Raw genomic sequence first — 27630 nt, 5'->3', positions numbered from 1 at the left:
CTTCTCAATTTAACAGTTAAAAACAGATCACTGGTCCACGCAGTGGCAGAAGGCACCAGTGATGCGTCGCGGAGCTGAACAGGAGATGGGCCGCCGAGAACAATTCGGGACCCGGCCGGTTGCCGCCGAGAAGGAAGAAGGGCCTGTTGGTGGGGGGGGGGGAGAGCGTCAAGAACGAAGAGGGACCCAGTGGGCCTTCCGCGGCGGCAGGCCTGGTTTGCCACTGCGAGAAGATAAGAGTGTACTAAGAACTTTGTCGGTGGCAGTAACGTCGTGACTGTGTGTACTGCCTCGGTGAAGTCTGCTGTATTGTTTTACCGGATTGTATGCAAAAATGAAGAGTTTCACCGTACCTAGGCCCATGTGACAATGTAGTCTTCTAATTGTGTCAAGTTCCTGCTGTGTGCTATATGACACAATAGAACTTTATTTATCCCAGGTGGGAAATTGATCTGACATGTCATAAAATACAAAATACATGAAATTAAAGTGATGGGTGGAAAGGATTGGGATGTGTAAAGATTGGGAAGCGGGGAGGGGAGTCAGTCTACCCCATGACAGAAGGGAAGGAGTCGTACAGTTTGATAGCCACAGGGAAGAAGGATCTCCAGTGGTGCTCAGTACTGCATCTTGGTGGAACCAGCCTTTTGCAGAAGGTGCTCCTCAGGTTGGAGAGACGGAATATGTCAGCTGTTCCCAGATATTGTTTCAATATGTGCCACTCTTCAGCTCCTGATCTTACTTTATTTTCCCACAATAACACAAGGACTCCACGAAACAAGACGGAGGAGTAGGCCACTCCGCCGTTCAAGCCTCGTGTCAAAACTGCCTTGAACTTCTACAGGCATATGGTGGAAAGGATTTTGGTTGCATCATGGAAGATAGGCACAAAAAGCTGGAGTAACTCAGCAGGACAGGCAGCATCTCTGGAGAGAAGGAATTTGGGTGATGTTTTGGGTTGAGACCCTTCCTGGTCTCGACCTGAAACGTCAACCATTCCTTCTCTCCAGAGATGCTGCCTGTCCAGCTGAGTTACTCCGTCTTTTTTGTGTTTACCTTCGGTTTAAACCAGCATCTGCAGTTCCTTCCTGCACATTTGGTTGCATCATGGTCTGGTTCAGCATCTGAAACACCCAGGAATGAAGGTGATTACAAAATGTGGTGAACACTGCCCAAACCATCACAGGTACTGACCGCCCCACCATGGAAGGGATCTTTCGGAGGCACTGCCTTAAAAAGGTAGCTAGCAACATTAAAGACCCACTCCGCCCTAGCCACCCTCTCATTCCACTCCTGCCATTGGGAAGCCCAGGAGTCAGAAAACTGACCACCAGGTTCAAGAACAGCTTCTTCTCAACAACTATCAGGCTCTTGAACCCCACACAATAATAATCCAAGACTATGGACTGTCTTTGGTTGCACTAAGGACTCTGGGCTTTTTTTATTGCAATAGCGTTGGGTTACTCATTTATTTATTTTTTGTTTATTATATATTATCAATGTGTCTGGTGTTACAACCCTGTTCGGCTGCTGAGTGTAAGGATTTTAGTGTTAGTATATATGACAACTCAGCACTCTTCACCTTAAGCCTACCCCACTATTTGACATGATCATGGGTGACATCTGCTGGCATCAACTCATTATCTGTGCCAGAATCACCTCATATGCCTCAATTTAATACCATGAATACAGACGCTAATACAGACAGATGCCCACGGTCAGTATAACCATGTGAGCGGAATGGCCTGTTTCCATGCCGTATGATTCTAAGGTCTCTATTGGATGAAGTTTTGGAATTGATTGAACAAAAGGCATCCTGGGGAAAGAGATTATGTAACTTTTGAAATGTGTAGGAAGGAACTGCAGATGCTGGTTTAAACCGAAGATAGACACAAAAAGCTAGAGTAACTCAGCGGGACAGGCCACATCTCTGGAGAGAAGGAATGGATGACATTTCGGGTCGAGATCCTTCTTCAGACTGGTTAGGAATGAGGGAAATGATAGATATAGACAGTGATGTGGAGAGATAAAGAACAGTGAATGAAAGATATGCAAAAAAGTATCAATGATAAAGGGACCAGCTGTTTGTGGGGTGAAAATGAGAAGCTAGTGTGACTCGGGTTAGGGAGGGATAGAGAGAGTGGGAATGCCAGGGCTACTTGGAGTGAGAGAATATTCATACCACTTGGCTGTAAGCTGCCCAAGCGAAATATGAGATGCTGTTCCTCCAAGTTGCATTTAGTCTCAGTTTGTTAGAAAGCTCTGTAGGGCACAGTTCGGATGGTTGAGTTCACAATGCAATAGGCTGACATTCACCATTAGAGTTAAGGACTACAGAGGCGCCAGTCTTTCCAACCAACACATGTCCTGCGACCTTCAATGATAGGAAATGGCCACTTTGTTCTGAATAGGGGCAAGTCCAGACTCTTAGACTTACACAAATTCCTTTCCAGATAAGCAAACATTGTTATTCTCCCAACAAACAGCAATAAATTGCATGTTATTTTCCTTGCTCATTCATTACAATTGACTTAATCTGGGACTTCAAGTCAGATAGGATGCACTGAAGAAGTTCTAATCAATTTTAAAAGTTCCGCTGGCAAAGTTTGAATCAGTGTCCTCTTGCCCTTGAAGTTTGGATGCAAATCATATTCTGGATCCACCTTCCCCACATCTACTGTCTGATAAACCTCAGCTAAAATACAGAGATTTACAAGGATATTGCTAGGATTTGAGGGCCGGAGCTATAAGGAGAGGCAGGCAGGCTAGAGGAATGGTTTAGAGGCAACTTGGTTGGTGTGAGCAAGTTGAGCCAAAGAGCCCGTTTCTGTCCTGTATGATTATCATCTGGCAAGAGTCTGACTGAGCTATGATTGAAAGTCTGCTTCCCTTATCACAATAGCTGTGAAGGGAGGCACGGTGGCAAAGCAGTAGAGCTACTGCCTTACAGCACCAGAGACCCGGGTTCGATCCCGATTACAGGTGCGTGTCTGTACATTCTCCCCCTGACCGGTGTGGGTTTTCTCTGAGATCTTCAGTTTCCACCCACACTCCAAAGACGGTCTGAAGAAGGGTTTCGACCCGAAAAGTTGCCTATTTCCTTCGCTCCATAGATGCTGCCTCACCCGCTGAGTTTCTCCAGCATTTTTGTCTACCTTCCAAAGACGTACAGGTTTATAGGTTAAATGGCTTGGTTATAAATGTAAAACTGTCCCTTGTGTGCAGGGTAGTGTTAATGTTGGTGCGGTTGCAGCACCTAAACAGCGGAATAGCATCCCGCTCCTCATCTGAACTGCCCCCACCATCGACTCCTTTAAGTCACCAACTCACAACCGATTTCTACTCACAAGCGTTTTTGAGCCCGTCTGATGGCGCACGGTAAACAGTTTATGTATGTATTGTTAGGTCTGTCTACCGTTGTATGTATCAAATTAGTACTTGCACTGATGTGAAGCACTTTGGCCAGCGTGAGTTGTGAAGTGTGCTATACAAATAAATGTATTATTATTATAATAATGTGCGGGGATCATTAGCTTGTCCGGACTCGGTGGGCTGAAGGGCCTATTTACGCTGTATCTCTAAACTAAGTAGCTGTTGCTCAGCTCTCAGCATCAGTGCCTCCAAACTGGTTCAATTCCTGCTGAGGGAATGCTGCATTCTCAAATGTGGTTCCTTTCAAGTGTGATTCTGTACAGCTCATTAGGGGATACACAATCATTAATTGGTGCTTACAATACAGGGATAGAGATGGAGTACTGTTGTTTCAAAATACAAGCACGAAATTGACCAATTGTAGGCTGGTCAGCTTACCATTGATGCCGGACAAATTAGCAAAATTTAGGGTGGATGCATGTGGAACTGGAACAGCACCAACAGCATAACGGCGGCAGTCGGAGAGTTGCTGCCTTACAACACCAGAGACCCGGGTTCAATCCCGACTACGGGTGCTTGTCTGTAGAGTTTGCACGTTCTCTCCATGACCTGCATGGGTTTTCTCCAGGATCTACCATTTCCTCCCACACTCACTCCAAAGACGTACAGCTTAGTAGTTCAATTGGCTTGGTATAATTGTAAATTGTCCCTAGTGTGTAGGATAGTGTTAGTGTGCAAGGATCGCTGGCCGGCGCAGACGTAGTGGACCAAAGGGCCTGTTCCCACTCTGTATCTCTAAACTGAACAGATTAGTCATCAAATGCCACCGTGCAGTTATATGTGAGTGCCACAGACTAAATTGATTGACAGATTCGGGTTGGTTGATGGGGTTAGTACATTTGGTGCAGTCTACCTGACTTCAGTGATGTATTTTGTCCAGGTTGGAACCACCAGATTGTTTAGAAGGGTGATGTTGGAGCGAAAATACCTTAATGGCAGGAAACGCAGGGTAATTGCTGACTGGAGTCGACCATTGACCATGTTAAGTGACTGGAGAACTAATTTGTAATAGAGAATCACAGGGGCCAAAGCCTTTGCTTTTGTGGTTAAATAACTAATATATCTGCATCATTGATTCTTTTAGAGTGCAAATAAAAGGGATGAATTAATTACCATAAGGCAAGTACCCTGTCAACCATTGCTGTCACATCTATGGGCCTGATATATGCTTCACCAGAATGCAGAGACAGTGGGAGTGGAAGCAAGATATCATTCATCCAAAGGGACAGAAAGTAATACCGTTTCTCTCTTATGAGCAATAAGACAAAAGTGTCTCGACCCAAAACATCACCTATGCATTTTCTCCAAAGATGCTGCCCGATTTAGAAACATGGAAAAATAGGTGCAGGAGTAGGCCATTCAGCCCTTCGAGCCAGCGCTGCCATTCAATATGATCATGGCTGATCATCCAAGATCAGTATCCTGTTCCTGTTTTTTGCCCATAATCCCTTGATTTCTTTAGCCCCAAGAGCTATATCTAACTCTCTTTTGAACACATGCAGTGAATTTGCCTCCACTGCCTTCTGTGGCAGAGAATTCCAGATTCACAACTCTCTGGGTGACTCCCCCAACATCGGGAACATTTTTCCCCGCATCTAGCCTGTCCAATCCTTTAAAAATGTTATATGTTTCTATAAGATCCTGCTGATTTACTCAAGCACTTTGTGACCTTTTGTGTAAACCGGCATATTAGTTCCTTGCTTCTACATTCCTCTTACAGATTTAGCTTCCTGAAGAGGTTTTGTTAGCGTTGACATTCCCTGCATATCTTCCTTTGGTACTTTTCCTTCAATTATTTTTTGTATGCTCAACTAGTCATATTTTTATATCAAGTTAATAAAGACATACAAAACTTAAGACACCATTTTATTAGCATTTCACCAATCCACAGGTTTTTTTTAATACAGTATGTTAATATAGCATTTTTATAAATGTACAATAGCATATTATTGGCAAATGATAAATATATTCAGAGAAAACCACTTTTTGGCAAATTTTTGTAAGCATTGTATAGTTTGTAAAGAACCAGGAATGCCATAAAGGAATTTCCAAAATACAATATGCATCTTTGAATAATTTGTTTCACGCATATGCAGGGACCACAGAAACAAGTAATGTTAACAGCCAAGAACCATTGTCAATTTTCTCTCTTTTTGCCTTCTGAAGCTCGGTTGATTAAGGATTGATATTTGAAGTTTTCTTAAGTTCAACACAATTGAACACAATTGAAAAAAATAATAATAGTGTGAGCAAGATTTACTTTTAAATATAGCATTCGCAAACTCTGCACATCGGACAGGATGCCACAATGTACAAAAACAATGCTGGTCTTTGTTCTACTCTTCATTATAAAGACAGCAACCAGTCCAAATAGGGAAATGACTACTTGGTCTTTAAAAGTACAAAATGCCAAACTCTTGACATTTGTTCAGTGTTATCTCAAACTCTCCTAATTGCAGAAATGTAGGCATTTGGAAAACATGCTATTCACTGGTATTTAATCTACATTAATTCTACCCTGAAGACCAAGCTCCCTGAACAATATTTGGATACACTTCAATAACATTGCTAATTAACGGTCATATTAATAACACTACCTAGAATGCAGAGGTCAACTAAAAACTCCAGACATCAATAATTCCTTGTGACCTTCCTACATTAACCCAAACACATAAATATGCATGTAATGAAGAAGGTTCCATTGGAATAAAAGACGATCAAAACCATTGGGGGGAAAAAAATGTTTTGGGTCAGTTGAGAGGGAAGTAGGGAGATCCAAATGTACACTCAGCAAACATATGGTAATTTGATAAAATGCAAGCTTAATACAGTAAATAACCTACCTTATCCCTGCTTAATACGACTCAGAGCACTATGGACACTGGCTTTCCGAACATTGAGCAAATAATCCCACTTTCTATAGCGTTTATTTTCAACGTTGCTGTATTAATCTTTGGTAGATATGGCCATTTCATGAAACAGCAATTTGTAGGCTATTAAAAACTTGGGAAATAATGTTAGGCTTTACTAATGCACAAATAGCAGTGACAAATAATGTCCTTTACAGAGGAAAGGTGGACACTTTGATATTAGTAGATACTAGTAGAGCTTTCGAATACTGTCCAAAATGTTTCCGCTTGGAGTACAGGGAGATGTGTGGCAGTGGGTAAAGATCTTTGTGCAGTTACTCTCAACTTTGAGTCGCAGCAAAAGCACTATTAAACAAGTGGAATAAAAGGAATACTTTGGTAGTTAGATTTTCACCAAAGTTCTCTGGTATGCATTGAAGCATTCTCAAAGCATTGGTACTTTCATTTGGAAAAAAAAAAAATCACAAGCAGAGGGCATCTTAATTCTCCATTACTTAAGAATGTGCAGATGGCGTAGGAATATCACATTTTAAAAAGATTGTGAAAATTACATTATTTTAAATCATAATTTTAACTAGAAAGTGCTTTCATAATGCAGTGCACAATAAAGATATAGCTCCATGGTGAACAAACCTTTCCCATCAATCGTGCAGGTACTTAAAAATACTGGTGCGATCAACTGCTCAGAATCATGGATCCTATCTAAAAGTCCTTATCCTAACCACATCCCACAGCAGTTGGGTTAGTGCATTGCTCATCAAGTATACAAATGGTTTGTGGCAGACAACAACTAAAAAAAGTCCAGCGCATTGCAAAGACTGTTTTGGTGATGTTGTGGGCTGAGCAGAATCATGATGTCAATGTTTTTTTGGAATTAGCTGAGAGATTAAGTATGGATTAGCCTAATGGACAATCACAGTTCATGCTTTATAAGCATTTTTCAAGAGAAAGGGATTTATTTCAATGATTGTTCCTTCCATATCCCCTCAAACCAGGAGTCCCATTGATTCTCGGATAGAACAACAATTAGGTGCAGAGCTTGTGCAAATGTCAGCTCTTTCCTCTCTTCACCCTCCACCCCAATGCTCAAACAAAAAACATTTAGAATCTCACCTGGTTTAATTTTTAAAAATAATGATTTCACATTTATTGTTGGTTATAAAATGGTACAGAGTATTGTAAGCGATATCCATATTCCTAGGTGAGAGTTGTGAGAACGGGCGGTGTCACGATTCTGGGAGAGTTAAGTGTTCAGCAAATTGCTCTGCATTCATCCAATACCAATGAGAGAAATTGTACTTTTTCCCACCAAGGTCTCACTGTGTCCAGTCTGTGGGATGGAATCATATTCAATGCTACAAAGACAACTTTATTGCTTCTAATGCAAGATCAAGACTTACTACTCACAAATGTACTACGAGTCTGGATTCATATGATTTCAATATAACGGCAGTGATTTTCCTCAGCAATTTTCAAGAGCTACAGAACAGAAAAATAACTTACATTTACAAAGAACTCGCATACAAGCAACATTAAAAAAAAAAGTGCCAGAGTATCCAAAATAATAACGAAGGAAGTTGGACTAACTATTATGAAAGTTTGTTTTATAGTAACTTGAACTGAAGCCAAGTTTAAAATAAAGGTCAGGTGACGTGTTGAGAATCACACTATGTTTAAAATGCTACACTTGGAATACAGACAAGCTAGAACATGTATGAATGTATCCAACATGTTGCAAGTACAAGAGTTGGTATACTTTCCCTCCAAACACTGCATTGCACATTAAACTTGATCCATAAGCTTACACTCGAATATACAGCTGTACAATCAACAGTACTCCACATTTGGTTTATTTTTTGCTAAATGTCAAAATCTTCGTTGAATTATCATTGTCACATATCCAATTAAACTAAAAACCATCTTTACAGATTATTTATCACAGTCAAGGCTTCAAAGTCTTGAAAGAGAAAATACTCAAAAGTAGAAATTCTGGGCGTGAATCAAAAATGACCAGTGCCAAACTTATTTTATAGAAATATCAAAGTTTTCTTACAAATCACCTATTCCTATGCTAGTGTGGTTCTGAAACCATTTTTCTCCCAACCTTCCTGTCCATGGGGAGAGCATCATAAAACATTACCCTACTGTTCATACGGCTGCGACACAGGGCAAAAATCTAAACAGTGATTACAAATTATACTTGCGGTAACTAGTTACTCAGTGGTTAAGGATAACCATCTGAACTACTCTTTAGTATCTTGAACAAGTTGACTATTAGGGATAAAGTAAACAGCCCAGTTATTATCCGGGGCAGAAGCTCGACAGGGGAACATTTCATCCGCCCTTAAATAGGTTACAAACTTGTGGTCACAGTAATAAGGTGCCATTTTGTTACTTCACAATAAAAAAAGAACCAAGCGATAGAGAAGAACAATCCCAAGGAACCTCTGCCTCCAAGCAAACAGTAACCATATTGCCAAATCTCCTGGGAATGCAGAATTGGCTACCTCAAATAAACTAACCACCAATAGAAGATAGATACAAAATGGTGGAGTAACTCAGTGGGACAGGCAGCATCTCAAGAGAAGGAATGGGTGACGTTTCGGGTCGAGACCATTCGTCAGACACAAACCATCAACCATTCCTTTGCTCCAGAGATGCTACCTGCCCCGCAGAGTTACTCCAGCAATTTGTGTCTATCTTCAGTTTAAATCGGCATCTGCAGTTCCTTCCTACACCAATAGATGTCTGTGCTTTGAAAGCTAATAGAGTATTGTGATGTATGCAAATACAGGAAAGAAAAGTCTTTACTATGTCAAAGCTGCAACACTATTTTTGCCTGGTTAAGATTTAAGATTTTGACTCTTCATTCGCCAGTCTTTGTCATCTTCATCCTATTGTGCTGCATTTCACAAACGAGAACATTTTCCTTTTCAATCAGCCAGCTTTCTCTTTGACGGGGGAATGAGATGTTGTGGAATTTCACCGGGCAGTTCGTGACCTTCCAGCTTGACTTTAATTAGATGGTTGGCCAAGGCAAATTCTTCATCATCCAACATGCCATCCTTGTCAATATCTGCCAGTTTCCAGATTTTCCCCAGCACCGTGTTTGGAAGCTTGGACTTCACCATCTCCCTCTTTGCATTTGCACCCGTGACCTTCCCATTGACGGGTGAAAGGGTATAAAATATCTCGTCGTAGCTTGGTTTATCTCGGATCACAATCCACTCGAGGTCGTCGATGCCCTCGCCAGCTCCCTCACCGTATCCATGCCCAAATGGGCCATTCATGGTGCCTTCAAAGGCTCCCCCTTTCACAATCGGAACAGGCCGCTGGGATTCCTCCTGACGGACGAGTGTCATTAGTCGAGCAATATCGTTTCCCAACATGTCGTCCACGGTGTCCAACAGCTTAATCTTCAGTGGCTGGAATTTGGAAAAATCCTGCCCTTGCAGCTGATCCTGGAAACCAAAAATAAGAATGTTATTCTGCATGAAAAAAATAATCTCAAAATGTAGTTTAGTAATAATTTGTAAAATGGTTGCAACCGGTGGAAAATAATCTACCGCTCATGCAACACCTTCACTAACTTAAGTTTCAGGATTTGATGGAAATATGGGATCATAAAAATAGTTGACTTCTACGTTTACACTGTTTTACTTATCTGCTGATTGCCACCTAGGTCCCTTTATCCCACCACTGATGCATGTACATCCTAAGCCCAAGCTCCAAAATTCATTCTATTAACTCCTGTCCAAAATCCAATTGTGACCATTCTTACCACTAACATCTATGACATGGCGTGTATTTTTACTCTTACAGCATCTGTGAGCTTCTACATTACTAGCACTACAAGTGCAAACAAACAATTTGCAGAAAATAGGTAGCAGCAAATGGAATGGGGAAATACAATGATTCACATCCTTTTCACTGGACAGCATGGGTGATTATAAACACAAATAATATTAATTTGGGTTAAAAAAATTACTTGCAAACCTACAGTGGGCCGCACTATACCACGGCAGTAAATTTGCTGCCTTAAAGCATCAGAAACCTGAGCTCAATCCTGAGTATGCACTTTCTGTACAGTTTTTACAGTCACTGGGTTTTCTCCAGGTGCTCTAGATTCCATCCATGTTCCAAAGATGTACAGGTCTGTGGGTTAATTGCCTTCTGTAAATTGTCCCTAGTGTGTGGGATAGAATGGGTGATCACTGGTCAGTGCTGACATGGTGGGCCGAAGGGCCAGTTTCCAAAGGCCCTTTCAAACTAAATGCCAGACGTACTGTACTGTGAGCAGACTGACCACTGAGCAATACCAATTACTGAAAAGATCACATGACATTTATTGAACAGTACAAATTATCAAGGACACGTCTAATCAGATTGCCAGTGAACAGCTCTGCACTCAATAAGTCTATCCTCATTTCAAACAAATCTTTGTGTAGGAAAGAACTGCAGACGCTCGTCTAAACTGAAGATAGACACAAATTGCTGGAGTAACTCAGTGGGTCAGGCAGCATCTGTGGAGAGAAGGAATGGGTGGCATTTTGTGTCGAGCCGCTTCTTCAAACGAACTTTGGATGTGCTAATGAATTATGTGTTTTCAAAATGTGACACCCTGCTGACATTGCCAGCATTCATGAATATTAACAGGGTGCCAATACAAAGATAGATTTAAAAAAGGTTACACAAAAAAGCTGGAGAAACTCAGCGGGTGCAGCAGCATCTATGGAGCGAAGGAAATAGGCAACGTTTCGGCCGAAACCCTTCTTCAGACTGATCGGGGGCGGGGGTGGGTGGGGACAAGAAAGGGAAAAGGAGGAGTAGCCAGAAGGCTGGGGGATGGGAGGAGACAGCAGGGGGGCTGAGGAAGGGGAGGAGACAGCAAGGACTAACAAAATCCCTTCGATGTTCATGCCCCCGGGGTGCAGACTCCCCAAACGGAATATGAGGTGCTGTTCCTCCAATTTCCGGTGCTGCTCGCTGTGGCCATGGAGGAGACCCAGGACAGAGAGGTCGGAGGCGGAGTGGGAGGGGAGTTGAAGTGCTGAGCCACCAGGAGGTCAGCTTGGTTATTGCGGACCGAGCGGAGGTGTTCGGCGAAACGATCGCCCAACCTCCGCTTGGTCTCACCGATATAGATCTGCTGACATCTAGAGCAGCGGACGCAATAGATGAGGTTGGAAGAGATGCAGGTAAACCTCTGTCGCACCTGGAACGATTGCTTGGGTCCTTGAACGGAGTCGAGGGGGGAGATAAAGGGACAAGTGTTGCATCTCTTGCGGTTGCAAGGGAAAGTGCCCGGGGAGGGGGTGGACCGAGAGGGAAGGGAAGAATTGACAAGGGAGTTATGGAGGGAGCGGTCTTTGCGGAAGGCAGATATGGGGGGAGATGGGAAGATGTGGCGAGTAGTGGGGTCACGTTGGAGGTGGCGAAACTGACGGAGGATTACTTTTTGTATGTGACGGCTGGTGGGGTGAAAGGTGAGGACTAGGGGGACTCGGCCCTTGTTGCGAGTGCGGGGATGGGGAGAGAGAGCAGTGTTGCGGGGTATGGAAGAGACCCTGGTGCGAGCCTCATTTATGGTGGAGGAGGGGAACCCCCGTTCCCTGAATAGTGAGGACATTTCAGATGTCCTGGTGTGGAACGCCTCATCCGTGGAGCAGATGCGGCGTAGACGGAGGAATTGGGAGTAGGGGATGGAGTCCTTACAGGAAGCAGGGTGGGAAGAAGTGTAGTCCAGATAGCCATGGGAGTCAGTGGGTTTATAGTGTATGTCGGTTAGAAGTCTATCACCTGCAATGGAGATAGTGAGGTCAAGGAATGGTAGGGAAGTGTCGGAAATGGTCCAGGTGTATTTGAGTGCCGGATGGAAGATTTAAAAAAGTAAGGCTGTTAAATGTCATTGTTGTCTAAACAAATATGCAAAGAGATGCAATACAATTATTTCAGTCTATCATCCATCCCATTCCCTATTGTCCCATTCTTCTTGTACTTTCAGTGTACCCTTCGGTTGCAAATGTCTTTTTTTTAAAAACCCAAATTCCCTTGATTGCCTGCAAGAGTGTGGAAGAGAGCAGTGAGTGTGCAATTACTCACAGACCTCTGAAACCACTACCACCAAGGAGAACAAGAATAGCAGGTGCATGGAAACATCTGTAGACCCCCTCCCGGGCCCCCTCATGCACATGCTTTTCCTGACATTGAAGTATTATTGTGCCTTCATTGTCACCGGTTCCAAATCCAATTTCCTCTCCAACACCATAAGTGTTCTATGGAAGGAGAATTGCCGCAGTTTAAGATGGGGTGAGCTTCTATCTCAATAGCAATTTGGGATTGTCTAATTAGCATCACGCAAAGCTTGAAAATTAAACAAAAGCTGTCTTAGAGCATCAAACAGCAAATGCAGGGATGATGCTTCATCTCGTGCTGGTGTCTTGATTCACAGCTGTTAACCAAGGACTGGGAATAATAAATGTCTTCACTTAGTGGTTCATCTTTGGAATTCGAGTCAGAGGTGGGAGGGGGGTCAATACTATCCTTCGTAGTACGACACTGGAGCTAATACTAATAGTTATATTATTCTGTAGTATTGGGCGAGTTGGCAGCTTAGAGAGATTACCAATGATATTATCCACAAGCATGATTAGTATCTAGGCAATATGTAACATCTAATTATGCTCCATATAATTAGATATTACATAAATCAGCTTAAGAATTCTATTCACAAACATTGAACTTGATCTATGGGCAATTACTTTACATTTCATTTCTCTACATTTGTCAGAAACAGGGTATTCTTGTTCCCTCACATTTACATGCATTTGCAGCACATTCTACCTATAGTTCACAAGTTCACTAGTTATAGGAGTAAAATTAGGCCTATTGAGTCCACTCCGCCATTCAATCATGGCTGATCTCTGCATTTTCCTGCCTTGACACACATTCTAATCAGGAACTTGTCCATCTCTGCCTTAAAAATATCCACCGACTTGGCCACCACAACTCACTGTCCACAGATTAACTATCCTAAAGCAGTTCCTCCTCACCTCTTTTCTAAAAGAGCGCCCTTTAATTCCGACGCTATGACCTCTGGTCCTAGACTCTCCCACCAGTGGAAACATCCTCTCCACATCCACTCTATCTGTGCCTATCACTATTCTGTGAGTTTCATTGTGATCCCCCCTCAACCTTCTATTCTCCAGGGAGTGGACGCCCAGTGCTGTCAAACGCTCATCATATGCTAACCTGCTCATTCCTGGGATCATTCTTGTAAACCTCCTCTGGACCCTCTCCAGAGCCAGCAATTATAGATCTGCTCTACCTATATGTTCACCAATACTAACACACATATGTTACACACCACTCGGATCTATAATCCAGTCTGGGCTTTACCATATAGTCACCATTTAATACTAATGTTTCCAGACACCAGCTGTCAGTCGAGTGACAACAAACCCGTGGTATATGTCTCTCGTACAATGTCTGAGACTGAGCAACGCTATGCTCAAATCGAGAAGGAACTATTGGCAGTGGTTTTTGCCAGTGTGAAATTCAAATACTTTATTTGTGGAAAGACTGTGAATGTTGAAACAGACCACCAGCCCCTGATCAGCATTTTGAACAAGCCGATCCATGCTGCTCCTGCCCGGCTGCAGCGGATGATGATGCAGCTTCAAAGGTACGATATCAAACTTGTTTACAAACCAGGCAAAGGCATGCACCTAGCCGACACTCTATCCAGAGCCCCACGCAAGACCTGCGAGCATCAACCATCAGACAATGACACCTACATTGTGATGATGGTGTCTTAACTTCCCACAGAGTGGCTGGAGGACTTGGCTGACACCCTACAGTCCCTGTCCTCGATCATCCGGCATCGCTGGCCAGATAAACAGCACAAGGTACCTGTTGCCATTCGCCCGTACTTCCTGGTCCATGATGAGCTAGTGCTCCAGGACGGTGTGATTGTCAAGGGACACAAGGCGGTCATTCCAACTGCTTTACAAGACAAATATTTCGACTGTCCACAGGAATGTCCCAGCATCGAGGCAACCATTCTTCGAGCCAAGAGCATGAATTTCTGGCCCGGAATGACAGAGTTTATATGGGAGAAGGTGGAAGCCGACGCGAATCTGCAGCAGCCTGGTGCCCCATCAACCCAAGCAGCCGCTTCTCCCTCACCCTGTCCCCCCTGCCCTACCATGGCAACAGACATTTTTGAATGGCATGGTAAACAATACCTGGTTCAGGCAGTGGCTAGTGCAGGGTTTATGGGCGGTGGGGGAGCTGCGAGATGGCTGCCCTGCCAGCAGCGTGTTAGTCAATTCTACTTTTTTTGTTTTCTTTAGTATGTCCAAATGTTTGTTTTAATGTCCCTCGGTGTGTCTTGTATGGAGGGCGGTGAGGGGGGGTTAAGGGGGGGAACCGCTTTTGGTCGCCTCCTCCACGGAGATGCGACTTTTTCCATGCGCCTCCCTCGCGGCCTAATACCAAGGATTGGTGCGGCCTTTCCTGGAGATGGGTCCGGAGCTTCAGCAGCAGGCGCAGTGTGAACTTTTCATCGCGGAGCGGGCGAGCCCTCTCCGGGGGTCGCCAGAAGGGAGTGCCCCGATCGTTGGCAGCCTGAAGCTGCGGTCTCCGGAGATTCCAGCTGGTGCGGCGTACGGAGCCTGGGAACCCTTGTTGGGGACCCCCGAGGAGAAGAGCTCCAACTGCTGCCCCGCCGCCGACAACAGCTTGTACAACGGCCTACAACCGGTCTGCGGTGCTTCCAGCCGCGAGCGCTGCGGGTACTTACCATCCGGAGCGGGATCCCTTGCCGGGAATCCCTGGCGGAGAGCTCCGACCGCCGGCCTACGTCATCTTCAAGCCGCAGTCTCCGGAAGGGAAGCACCAATTTGGGACTTGCCTGTACATCAGGCCGCCCACGGCAGCGACTGCGGAGCTTTATGGTCCCGACCAAGGGGAAAAATGGAGGAGGACCGACTGAACTTTGTGCCTTCCACCATAATGATGAATACTGTGGTGGATGTTTTGTGTTAAAAATGTTTATTGTGTATTGTGTGTTCTTTTTTATTGTACCGCTGCTGGCAAGTTCATTTCATTGCACTTCATTGTGTATGACGAATAAATCTGACTATTGACTATTGATAGTGGGATGCTACAAGGCTCGGTGCTGGGACCACAGCTATTTACAATATACATCAATGATTTAGATGAAGGGATTCAAAGTAACATTAGCAAATTTGCAGATGACAAAAAGCCAGGTGGCAGTGTGAACTGTGAGGAGGATGCTATGAGAATGCAGGGTGACTTGGACAGGTTAGATGAGTGAGCAGATGCATAGCAAATGCAGTTTAATGTGGATAAATGTGAGGTCCACTTTGGTACAAAAAACAGGAAATCAGATTATTATCTAAATGGTGTCAAGTTGGGAAAAGGGAAGTACAACGGGATCTGGGGGTCCTTGTTCATCAGTGAAAGTAACCATGCAGGTACGGCAGGCAGTGAAGAAAGCAAATGGCATGTTGGCCTTTATAACACGAGGAGTTGAGTAGAGGAGCAAATAGGTCCTTCTACAGTTGTATAGGGCCCTAGTGTGACCACACCTGGAGTATTGAGTGCAGTTTTGGTCCAACATTCTTGCTATTAATAGGTGCAGCATAGGTTTAAAAGGTTAGTTCCCGGGATGGCACAATTGTCATATGCTGAGAGAATGGAGCGGCTGGGCTTGTATACTCTGGAGTTTAGAATGATGAGAGGGGAACTTAATGAAACATAAGATTATTAAGGGTTTGGACACGCTAGAGGCAGGAAACATGTTCCCGATGTTGGGGGAGTCCAGAACCAGGGGCCACAGTTTAAGAATAAGGAGTAAGCCATTTAGAACGGAGATAAGGAAATACTTTTTCTCACAGAGAATGGTGAGTGGAATTCTCTGCCTCAGAAGGCGGTGGAGGCCGGTTCTCTGGATACTTTCAAGAGAGAGCTAGATGAGGCTCTTAAAGATAGCGGAGCCAGGGGATATGGGGAGAAGGCAGGAACGGAGTACTGATTGTGGATGATCAGCCATGATTACATTAAATTACGGTGCTGGCTCGAAGGGCCGAATGGCCTACTCCTGTACCTATTGTCTATTGCCTTGTACTCGGGCTGGTTTGAGATCGATCTGCTTCCCAGCCCCACTTCAGCAGTGGTGGTTCAAAAACTAGCGCAACACTTTTCAATTCACGGGACGCCCGTGAAACTCCTGTCTGACAACGGAAGCCAGTTCACCAGCCAATGCTTCAAGAATTTCGCCCAACGATGGGACTTTCGTCACATTACCAGCAGTCCCGAATTCACTCAATCGAATGGGCTGGCCGAGCGGGCAGTCTGGACTGCCAGACAGGTGATAGAAAGATTACATCTAGCAAAATCCGATTTTTACGTGGACTTGCACAACTTGAGAAACATTGCCCGCGACCCAGTGCTCGGGTCTCCTGCCCAACGCCTCATGTCAAGGTAGACCCGTAGCATGCTGCCCGTACCCAAGCAACTACTTCAGCCACAGGTTCTCAAGCCATCGGTAATTCAAGCACAACTTTGGCATAAGCGCGAGATCCAGAAACACTCGTACAACAGAACAAGCAGACCACTCTGCGTCGTATTTCTAAAGTCCAATACTTTCTACTTAATGTTGTACAAGGTAAGCAGACTACAATGCACAATTTAAAAATATTTTATCATTTTTCTAGACCATATACATCATTTTCTCAGATTATGTAATAAAATAGATTCAATATGCACACGTCAATGTGCTGCATATTTGGATAATGTACAATTGAGGCAGAAATACCAAACCTATGGTGACAAAATGAGGAACATGAAGCAAGCCAATTCCGACCTACCTGCATTTTCTTAAGATTAGGAAAATCTCCTGGAGAGATCTGATGTTCTCGTTCAATCCGGGCGTAAACATCTCCAAGGCCATTAATCAGTTCTTTCTTCTTGTTATCTTTACCAAATACCGCTGGCATCTCTTTCCGTAATGCACAAATAATGTAAGCATGAACCTGAAGAGGAAAAACACGACACTTTGTTTACACAAGAGCCTAACATTTATGGAATAACTGGCAGATAGCATGTTCAAACATTGTAGGTTCAGCATTAGATTAACACATTGCACCATCAAATATAACAAGTCGGATGCAATTCCAACTTCTATCCTTTATCTCCTTACCTCGCTTTCTCTTTGTAGTCTCTAATCTTTGTCCAAACATCTGCCAATCATTAATCTACCTATTAGTCTGAAGAAGTCTCGAACCAAAACATCAGCCATTCATTATATCCCGAGGTGTTGCCTGTCCCACTGTTACTCCAGCATTTTGTCCACCTATTACTTGCCAGGCTTTGTCCTGCCCCCACCTCATCCAGCTTTATCTCTCGCCCCCCCCCCCCACCACTACCACTACCACAATCAGTCAGAGGGTCAAGATCCAAAACATCACCTATCCACATTCTCCAGAGATGTTGCCTGACCCACTGAGTTACTCCAGAATGTGTCTTTTTTTTGTCAACCAGCATTTTCAGCTCCTAGTGCCTGTACCTTCATTATTTATTTGTTGCTATTCTGTAAATCATAACGACATTTGCCAGAAAGTTGTAAAAGCCTCATCCATCATATGATGGATCCAACAATCCCCTTCCATGCTGGCTTAGAGAAAATTACAAAATCTTCCAAAAGGTATAACATTTACTTCTATCCCTTTGAAGTGAAAAGACAGGCCATTATTCACCATGAGCATGGATGATAAACAAAATTTCAGCTGGACTTTCACTTTAGAAATGAACAATACAAGTAAAGCTTCAGAACCCTATTCACAAATATGGAACAACTTCCATTGGCAATTGACTAACATAACCACTGAAGGAGGAGGTTGCAGAAGAGCCTTTGCCTGGACCCTCACGGGTACCGACCTCTCCACCATCTAAGGGATCTTCAGGACACTACCTCAAAAAGCCAGCCAACATGAAAGAGCCACACCACCCAGGTCACGCTCTCATCTTGCTAATTTCAGGAAGGTGGTACCGTAGTCCTAAAAGCAGATCTTCAAGTTCAACTACAGCTTCTTCACAACAACCTTGAACACTGCAGAACACTAGTCATTGCCTCAACAACTATGTGTATGAAGAAACTGCAGACAGCCAAAAAAAAATGTTGGAGTAACTCAGCGGGTGAGGCAGCATCTCAGGAGAGAAGAAATGGGTGACGTTTCGGGTCGAGACCCTTCTTCAGACTGATGTCAGGGGAGGGGGCGGAACAAAGATAGAATGTAGGCGGAGACAGTAAGACTAGTGGGAGAGCTGGGTAAGGGAAGGGAATAGAGGGAGAAAGCAAGGGCTATCTGAAACTAGAGCAGTCAATGTTCATACCGCTGGGGTACAAACTATCCAAGCGAAATATGAGGTGCTGTTCCTCCAATTTGCGCTGGGCCTCACTCTGATAACGGAGGAGGCCCAGGACAGAAAGGTCAGATCGGGAATGGGAGGTGGAGTTGAAGTGCTGAGCCACCAGGTGATCAGATAGGTTAAGATGGACTGAGCAGAGGCGTTCAGTGAAACGATCGCCAAGCCTGCGCTTGGTCTTGCCGATGTAGAGAAGTTGAATAGCCTACACTTGGTCTAGGAACTGCAGATGCTGGTTTAAACCAAAGATAAACACATTGCTTTGCTTCTATCTTTGCTTCAACAACTATGATCTACTATGGTTGCACTGCAGACTATTCTATTTTGCAGTTATGGCCTTGCTGTGAACAGTGTTCCCACAGAGCTGAAGATGCCTGCAGCAGCCAGCAATTCTATTTTGCTTGTCTTCCAAAAGCGAATTCTTATGTACGGGCTGTATACAAATCGAGCGCTCATAATCTGGGGAGGAACCGTATTGGCATGGACACTGTGCAGTTACGAAGAAATAAGACAGAAGAGAAAGATTTTAAACAGAGCACATAACTGAAAGTAAATCACTAAGTCCTCCAATCCGACATGGAAACTTCCAGTTCTCTAGTCAGAAAGCACCACTTGCAGAATCCAAACAAACCAAATATCTTGGCATCAAATTGCAGAATGATCTGCGTTGGAATGGTCAGACTCATCATGCAACGGTGAAAGCAACAGGTGTCCTAAACTTTCTGAGGCGCAACTTTCATCATTGTTCAACTTCTGTCAAGGAGAAGCTATACTTCACCCTCGTTAGACCTCATTTGGACTACGCAGTTGCAGCATGGAACCCATACACAAATAAAAACCCAAACCAATTAGGAGCAGACGAGGGCATTTGAACCAATTTGTGATCCCAGCTACAAAGACAGAGGTGTACAGCAATTTGTTCTTCCCCCGCACAATTAAAGCATGGAATAATCTCCACCCAACTATAGTTTCCCTACCACATGCAACTAAATTTAAAGTAGCTCTTTCTCCCCAATAACCCTTTCTGGCGTAAGCCCTCCCTTCACCACCTCCAGTTTAAATTCCATTTGGAATATTTTGGAGGACCAAGAAACCAAGAACCAAGAATAATTCATTCCACATTAGATAACAAAAATGTCTGCACAATTTTAAATTCACCAGTAAATAACATTATCCTTGACATTACCAGTGGGGTAAAGAAAAATGTATGCTGCTTTCTGTGGCCTTACAGCTCCAAAACAAAAAGTATTGGATTGTAGAGTGAACAATGTCCATATTACAAATCACCCATTGCAAGAGCTGAACGGTTCGAAATATGATTACCAATAGTTCCCTTACTGCAATTAGTAAATATAAATTCCAACTCTCTGTACATTTGCACTGTTGCAGGAAATCATTAAACCCCCAAAATAAACTGCACCTGATGAAACATTTGTGATCGACTATATCCAGGGCTAGAGATGACTGTGCAGGAAGGAACTGCAGATGCTGACTTAAACCGAAGATATGCACAAAACGCTGGAGTGGCTCAGCGGGACAGGCAGCAACTCTGGAGAAAAGGAATGAGTGACGTTTCGGGTCGAGATCCTTCTTCAGACCTGGCGATTTAGAGATGTCTAGAGAATAATAATTCAATTAGAAGGCCAGCTGCATTTATGCAAAGCTGTCCAAGAACAACAGGCTGATCGCAGATGCCTGTATTTTATTGCAAAACCCCAGGCACGGAGTTTCACAATAAGGCCATGAACTTTAAGCTAACAGCGATTGGATCGCAACACAAAGAGCTGGAGGAACCCATAGATTCAGCCAGCATCTCTGGAGGATGTTGATAGGTAACGATTCAGGTTGGGAACTTTCTTCAGACTCTGACTCAACTCTGAAGAAGGGTCCTAACCCGAAATGTCACCTGCCCACAACATAGAGATGCTGCCTAACTTGCTGAGTTACTCCAGCACTGCATACCACACAAGATTCCAGCATCTGTAGCCCCATCGGTCTGTTATGATCTTTGGATGGTGCGCATTTGGAAATCTGATATTTGTTCATTAAAAAATGTTCGTCAGCATTTGATTTTATTCCTTAAAAAACAATTGAATCATGCAGTTTTAGGTGTTTAATCCTCATTTTCCACATGTCCAAAACAAACCTTCTAAAGCTGAAAAGCATAATAATCCTCTCCTTAATTTTGATCGTGTCTATCTTGTATATTGGTGCTTTAACACCCCCACATTAAGGCAGATTAAGGCACGTTATCAAGGGAGGCATGTTAGATTAGATACAAAATTGGCTATGGCATTGAAGACAAGATAGAGGAGGGATGTTATTTTGATTGGACGTCTACAGCCAGTGGTGTTCTGCGGGGAATCAGAGCCGACACTCCTGTTGAAATAATCTGGACAAAAGTGCAGGTGGGCTGATTAGCAAGTTTGCATCTGACCCAAACAATTCCTGAGTTGTGGCTAGCGAGGAAGATTGTCAAAGGATGCAGACGAGTTGGAAATTTAGGCAGAGAAATGGCAGATGGATTTAATCTGGATAAGTGTGAGATATTTCTCTCTGGAAGGTTGGATGACAAGGAAAGTGTACAGTAAATGACAGAAGCCTTAGAAACATTAATGTACAGAGGAATTTTGTTGTGCACAGCTCCCTAAAGAGGAAAAGGGTAACACAGAGACCCGCGTTCAATCCTGACTACGGGTGCTGTCTGTACAGTGTTTGCACATTCTCCCCGTGTCTGCGTGGATTTTCTCTGGATGCTCTGGTATCCTCTCACACTACAAAGATGTTCAGATTTGTAGGTTAATTGCCGTTGGTATAATTGTAAATTGTCCCTAGTGTGTAGGATAGTGCTAGTGTATGGGGTGGTATAGTGTTGGTTGGCGCAGACACGGTGGGCCAAAGGGCCTGTTTCTGCACTGCATCTCTAAAATCTAAAGTAAAATCTGTGGATAGGATTGTAAAGGCGTCTACGCTGCGGAGAGCTGGACCGCCGGTTACGGGAGCCAAGATCGCCCCGACAACGGAAGGTTCGAGTGCCCCGACCGTAGGAGAACAAAGAAGTGAAGAAGATTGAACTTTTTTTTTGCCTTCCATCACAGTGAGGAATGTGAGCGAGTCACTGTAGTGGATGTTCATGTTAAAACATTATTTGGGCGTCTTGTTCTTTATTGGTATGACTGTATAAGTCTGAATTTCACTGTATCTTAATTGGTACATGTGACAATAAACACATCTTGAAACAATATTATGAGAAGCAAAGATAGGGTAGACAGACAGAATCTTTTTCCCCCATGTTGGAAATATGAAATACTGGAGGAGGACATAGCTTGAAAGTGACAAGAGGAAAGTTGAAGGAGATTTTTCTTCTTTCAACACAGAGTGGTCAGTGCCTGGAACGCACTATCAGGGGACCTGGTGACGGCATATATGATAGCAAAGTCCAATAAGCATTCAGACATACACACGAAAGACAGGGGATTGATGGATATAGAGCACATGAAGGCAGATTGGATTAGTTTAAAATGGCATCTTGGTAACACAGACATTGTGGGCTGAAGGGCCTGATCTATGTATCACCTCAAGCCTGCTCTGCTACGAGTAAGATCATGGCTGATTGTATGTGATGTCGGCTCAATTGTTCAGCCCGTTTCTCAATCTCCAAGATGAAAAATCGGTGCTGGCTTTGATTATATTTGCAGCTCCCTGGGTAGAGAATTCCAATGGTTCACAAAGGTTACAAGGTTAGAAAAATTCATTTGTCTTTAGACTCGGGCAATTGAAAATAATCAAGTTGGAAGAGAAATGCTTAACCCTCAGCACAAATGGAATTTGAAGTGATTGCAGGATAGAGACAGGTACACATTGGCAAAATAACTTTTGACCCAGTGCCAGGAAGCACATATTCAATGTCAATGACACCAGGAAGAAACTATTAGATAAATCATTGAAAGCAAACAGATTAATATTTCAAAGAAAACAATAGTTCTTCCTTATGCTTTCTCTGCCATTCAACATTACCATGGATCTATCTCAACACCATTATCCCTGCTCCACCCTGAAGTCCTTAATTTCCTGTAATGTGCAAAAGATTCATCTCAGTTTTGAATGCAATCATTGGAGACTCCAGAGCCCTCTGGAAAAGAGAATTCCAAAAAAGATGTGACAAGTGAAGAGATTACCGACATCGGTCCTAAATGTCTACTCCAATTTCTGAAATAATGGTCATGATATCTGGACTCCTTAACCAAAGGGAGACATCCTCCTGCATTTATTTCTAAACTATTTTTATGTATCTCAAAATGTCACCTTTATTTCTGCTAAACGTTGGATAATAGATTCATTGTCTACTCAATATCTCTCCAAATTATGGTTCTGCTACCCAAGGAACCAGTTAGGTGAATCTTTGCCGCCTTCTTTATATGTACTTAAAGACAAAGGAACTATAATTGCAAACTATACTCAGAGTTGGTCTCACCTGGAACAAATTGAATTGCCATCAAATATTTTACCATTTTACCCATACATCAAAACAGGATAAAAATACAACTTAACACAGTTATTCAATTAAACATTGACTATTTCCTGATGTACTAGTGGCCAGAGGATCTGGGGTGATGGAGGAACTGAAGGAAATGCACATTAGGCAGGGAATGGTGTTGGGTAAACTGATGGGACTGAAGGCTGAATCCCTAGGGCCCGATGGTCTGCATCCCAGGGTACTTAAGGAAGTGGTTCTCGAAATCGTGGATGCATTGGTGATCATTTTCCAATGTTCTATATATTCAGGATCAGTTCCTGTGGATTGGAGGGTAGTTAATGTTATCCCACTTTTTAAGAAAGGTGGGAGAGGGAAAACAGGGAATTATAGACCAGTTAGCCTGATATCGGTGGGGGGGGGGGGGGATGCTGGAGTCAATCAGAAAAGATGAAATAGCGGCACATTTGGATAGCAGTAACAGGATTGGTCCGAGTCAGCATGGATTTACGAAGGGGAAATCATGCTTGACTAATCTTTTGGAATTTTTTGAGGATGTAACTAGGAAAATAGACAAGGGAGAGCCAGTGGATGTAGTGTACCTGGACTTTCAGAAAGCATTCGATAGGGTCGCACATAAGAGAATAGTGGGCACATGGTATTGGGGGTATAGTGCTGACATGGATAGAAAAGAGAATTCTCTGCTTCAGAGGGCGGTGGAGGCCGGTTCTCTGGATACTTTCAAGAGAGAGTTAGATAGGGCTCTTAAAGATAGCTGAGTCAGGGAGAAGGGGGACTGATTGTGGATGATCAGCCATGATCACACTGAATGGCGGTGCTGGTTCGAAGGGCCTATTGTCTATTGTAACCATCTGAACCATGTGTTTAGACACTTTTCTGAAAACTGTAGCTTGTACTTTCATCTTAGCTTTCAAATGTAGTGTTGGTTGTCAGGGTGTTTGGAAGTTGTATTGAGATGAAGTGCTATACAGTACACATTCTGCTCTTTCCTTCTCTGGTGAAACTAACCAACAAAAATCTCCCACTGTCTGTGGAGTTACATCACAAGCTCAACCCTGCACATATGCAGGTTGCTGATGACCGTTTTTTGCTTTCAACAATAAATCATGGCCAACAGATAGGCTGCTTTCTAATTGCTTTCTTCTTAAGAGATCATCCTAATTGGTGAAAAGGTCAATAAATGTTCACCTGACAGCTGCAGGAAACACTGCAAATAAAAGTTACTGGGGACTGACAAACATCATTGGAGTCTTTAAAGTAACAGAATAAATGTCATGATGGCCTAAGTTTCATTATGTTCCACACCAATCCACGTTATTGTTTAATTAACATCATTTACATGGAATCAGTGAAGGCAGTCTGTATACTGGTACAATCAACTCTGGCCAATGTAAAACAAATATGCAATTTGTTTTCCATTATTTTCTTCATAATGGGCATATATTGAAAGCAAATTCAGCATTTAGATCTACTACCCGCACCAGAACAATATTTAATTTAGATTCTCTCATCTAGTTAAATGCCAGCTCAGAGCAAACTCATTCGTCGGCTTATTTCCTATAACCCTTTACCTCCCAAAGCCCATCTACTCCATCTCATTCTCCTCCATGAGAGAAAACTTAGAATGGCTTATTAGTCCACACTAGAAAGCCTTTGTGCTGTGAGAGCACCCAAGAGACACCCGCACAGTCCCAGGGAATAAATACACACAAGCAACAAATGGCACAGTCGTGCAGCTGTAGAGTTGCTGCCTTACAGTGCCAGAGACCCGGGTTCGATCCTGACTACAGGTGCTGTCTGTGTGGAGTTTGCACGTTCTTCTTGTGGGTTTTCTCCAGGTACTTCAATTTCCTTCGACATTCTAAAGACGTGCAGATCTGTAGGTTAATTGGTTTTTGTAAATAGTCCCTAGTGTGTAGAATAGAACTAGTGTACGAGTGATCGCTGGTCAACAGGTGGGCTGATGGGCCCCATTTCATGTTGTATCTCTAGACTAAAGACGAGGATTGAACAGCTTGCTGGAGAAAAAACAGCAGAGCTAACGACCGTGTCACTGGACCATCTAATATAACTTTGTTTAAATTAGGTAAAGATTTGCAGCATTGGCTTTGCTACCATTTAAACTTAAAGAATGAAGAACAATTTGAAAGCTATAATGATTATTTCCAAGTAAACAGGAAATTACATTCAAGTACCGGAAACATTCAATTTACATGAAATAATTCAAAAATCAGAAAATCATGACTTCACAAGTTGGGAAATTGTGTATTGAAGCCAATTCTTTTTCAAAAAGCATCTTGGATCAAACATGACAGATATCCTGTACTATTTTTGTTTCCGTTTTGACCTTGAAAAATTCAGCAAATTGACTATTATTGAACAATTAATCCTGGGTGGGCTATTTGGAACACGCTGAAGAGGTTACTGTAGGTAATAGTCTATGGCAGTTGAAGGTTACTGTATTGTAAATTAGTTGATATTGGTTAAGACAGTGAAGGACAATCTATTTCAATATTTCACAGGCTAAGGAATTTATTCTTGATAACCAAGATTCTGAATACACTGTTTGGGATGTCTCCAGAATCAAATATCCTATTAAGACAACAAATAGAACAAATATCAGATAAATGCCTACTTCCAGTATGTCCAACTCTCATGCAAAATAGTATTTTGTGGACAACAAAAAACAGGTGAAAGGAGATATTTAAAGGTTAACAGAGTGAGTTCTAGGTTACAAATATTGGAAAATATGGAGTAGTTTGTTTTTTGAAGGAAGAGCAAATACAGTAATTAAATGGAGAAACACTGCAGATTGCTGGAGCACAAAAATAATTAGGGTTTAAGAAGGAACTGCAGAAGCTGGAAAATCGAAAGTAGACAAAAATGCTGGAGAAACTCAGCGGGTGAGGCAGCATCTATGGAGCGAAGGAAATAGGCGACATTTCGGGTAATTAGGGTTATTGTCCCATAAAGTTAAACAAGCGACCATCAGAGTTTCTAAGAATGAGGTGCAATCACATTGAGGCATACTAAATTTGTTCGAGTGCTGGAGTAAATGCTGAAATGTTCCATCCTATGCAAACTGATGCATCTCCTCTGCACCTCTCCAATGCAATTAAGTCCTTCCTATGTTCATTTTGAAAGTAGAGGGGAAATGGTCAGAAGTCATCGCCCATAATCAGCACTGCCAACATAGGCAAGAGACATGGAGTCCTCTGAAGGATATTTAGGGAGTTGCATAGAAAGTTCAATAGCAGGAGCCAAGGTTCTAATCTGAGCATTACTTCCGGTGCCATAAAATAGCGAGCATAGAAATAGATGAGCAAGGGGTTAAAGAGAGGAATGCAGGAGGGAAAGGTTTAGGTTTTTGGATCAAAGGAATTTATTCTGGTACTTTGTTGGGCGGGGGGGGATTGGATAGGCAAAATGGCACATTGACTGACAAGGCAGCAGATTGAGATACTGACTCAATGTAGGGAAGGCTATGTAGACAGATCCCCAAAAGGTGCTCAGGCAATAGAGTTGTAGTAGTGAGACAAAAAAAAACTGCAGATACTGGTTTACACAAAAAGACAGTGCTGAAGTAACTCAACGTCAGGCGCCATCTCTGGGGAACATGATTAGGTAACATTTTGTGTCAGGACCCTTCTTCGGGCTTGTATTAGCAGTGGTGGTGATTCTAACTTTTATTATAACATTGGCTGGGATCGCATGAGTGCAAGGAGCTTTGGTGGGGAGAAATTTGTAAGCTACATTCGAGGGTTTTCAGAAGAATGAAGAGTCCTACTGAACACCGCATCTTAGAGAATGAGGACAGACAGGATTGAAGTGTCTGTGTCCACAGAGATTGGTGATTGTTTGGAATGAGCTGCCAGAAGAGCTAGTGGAGACAGGTCCAATTACAATGTTTAAAATGTGTTTGTACAGGTACAGAGAGAGTTTGATAGAGCTCTTAGGGCTAACAGAATCAAGGGATATGGGGAGAAAGCAGGAACAGGGTACTGATTTTGGATGATCACTCACGATCATATTGAATGGCTCGAAGGGCTACTCCTACACCTACTTTCTATGTTTCTACTTGGATAGGAAAAGTGCAAGGGATATGGGCCTTAGGCAGGAAAATGGGATTTGTGTGGATAGGAATTAGGTCGGCATGAAAGCTGCATACGAGAAGCCATTCACGAGTAATAACAGCAGGGAAGAACATCCCTGCTATTGTATCCTATGCCTCGGCTAATGAAGTCTAGCATCCTGTGTGTCTTCCTCACCACCATATTTACATGTATTGCCATATTTAGCAATCTTTGTACTTGTGCACCAAGCTTCCCCAATACTCCCTACTGCCCTATCATTTACGGTTTTACTTACTACCAGCCTTTC

General features: G+C 43.1%; 1 protein-coding gene across 1 annotated transcript in view; it reads right to left on the bottom strand.

Annotated features, from left to right (window-relative positions):
- Window positions 1-5285: 5285 nt before the first annotated feature.
- Window positions 5286-27630, bottom strand: part of LOC129697555 (EH domain-containing protein 3) — a 63685-nt gene continuing 41340 nt past the window's right edge. Inside the window, exons 5-6 of the mRNA XM_055636223.1 lie at window positions 17198-17362; window positions 5286-9763 (exon numbers count right to left, since the gene is read on the bottom strand). Coding sequence (XP_055492198.1) covers window positions 9236-9763; window positions 17198-17362 — 693 coding nt within the window. The 3' untranslated portion in view covers window positions 5286-9235. The remainder of the gene's footprint in view (window positions 9764-17197; window positions 17363-27630) is intronic.

The sequence above is a fragment of the Leucoraja erinacea genome, chromosome 5 (assembly GCF_028641065.1).
Source record: "Leucoraja erinacea ecotype New England chromosome 5, Leri_hhj_1, whole genome shotgun sequence".
NCBI lineage: Eukaryota > Metazoa > Chordata > Chondrichthyes > Rajiformes > Rajidae > Leucoraja > Leucoraja erinaceus.
The sequence above is the reverse complement of the archived record's forward strand: the minus strand, read 5'-3'. Positions and strand labels throughout refer to the sequence as shown.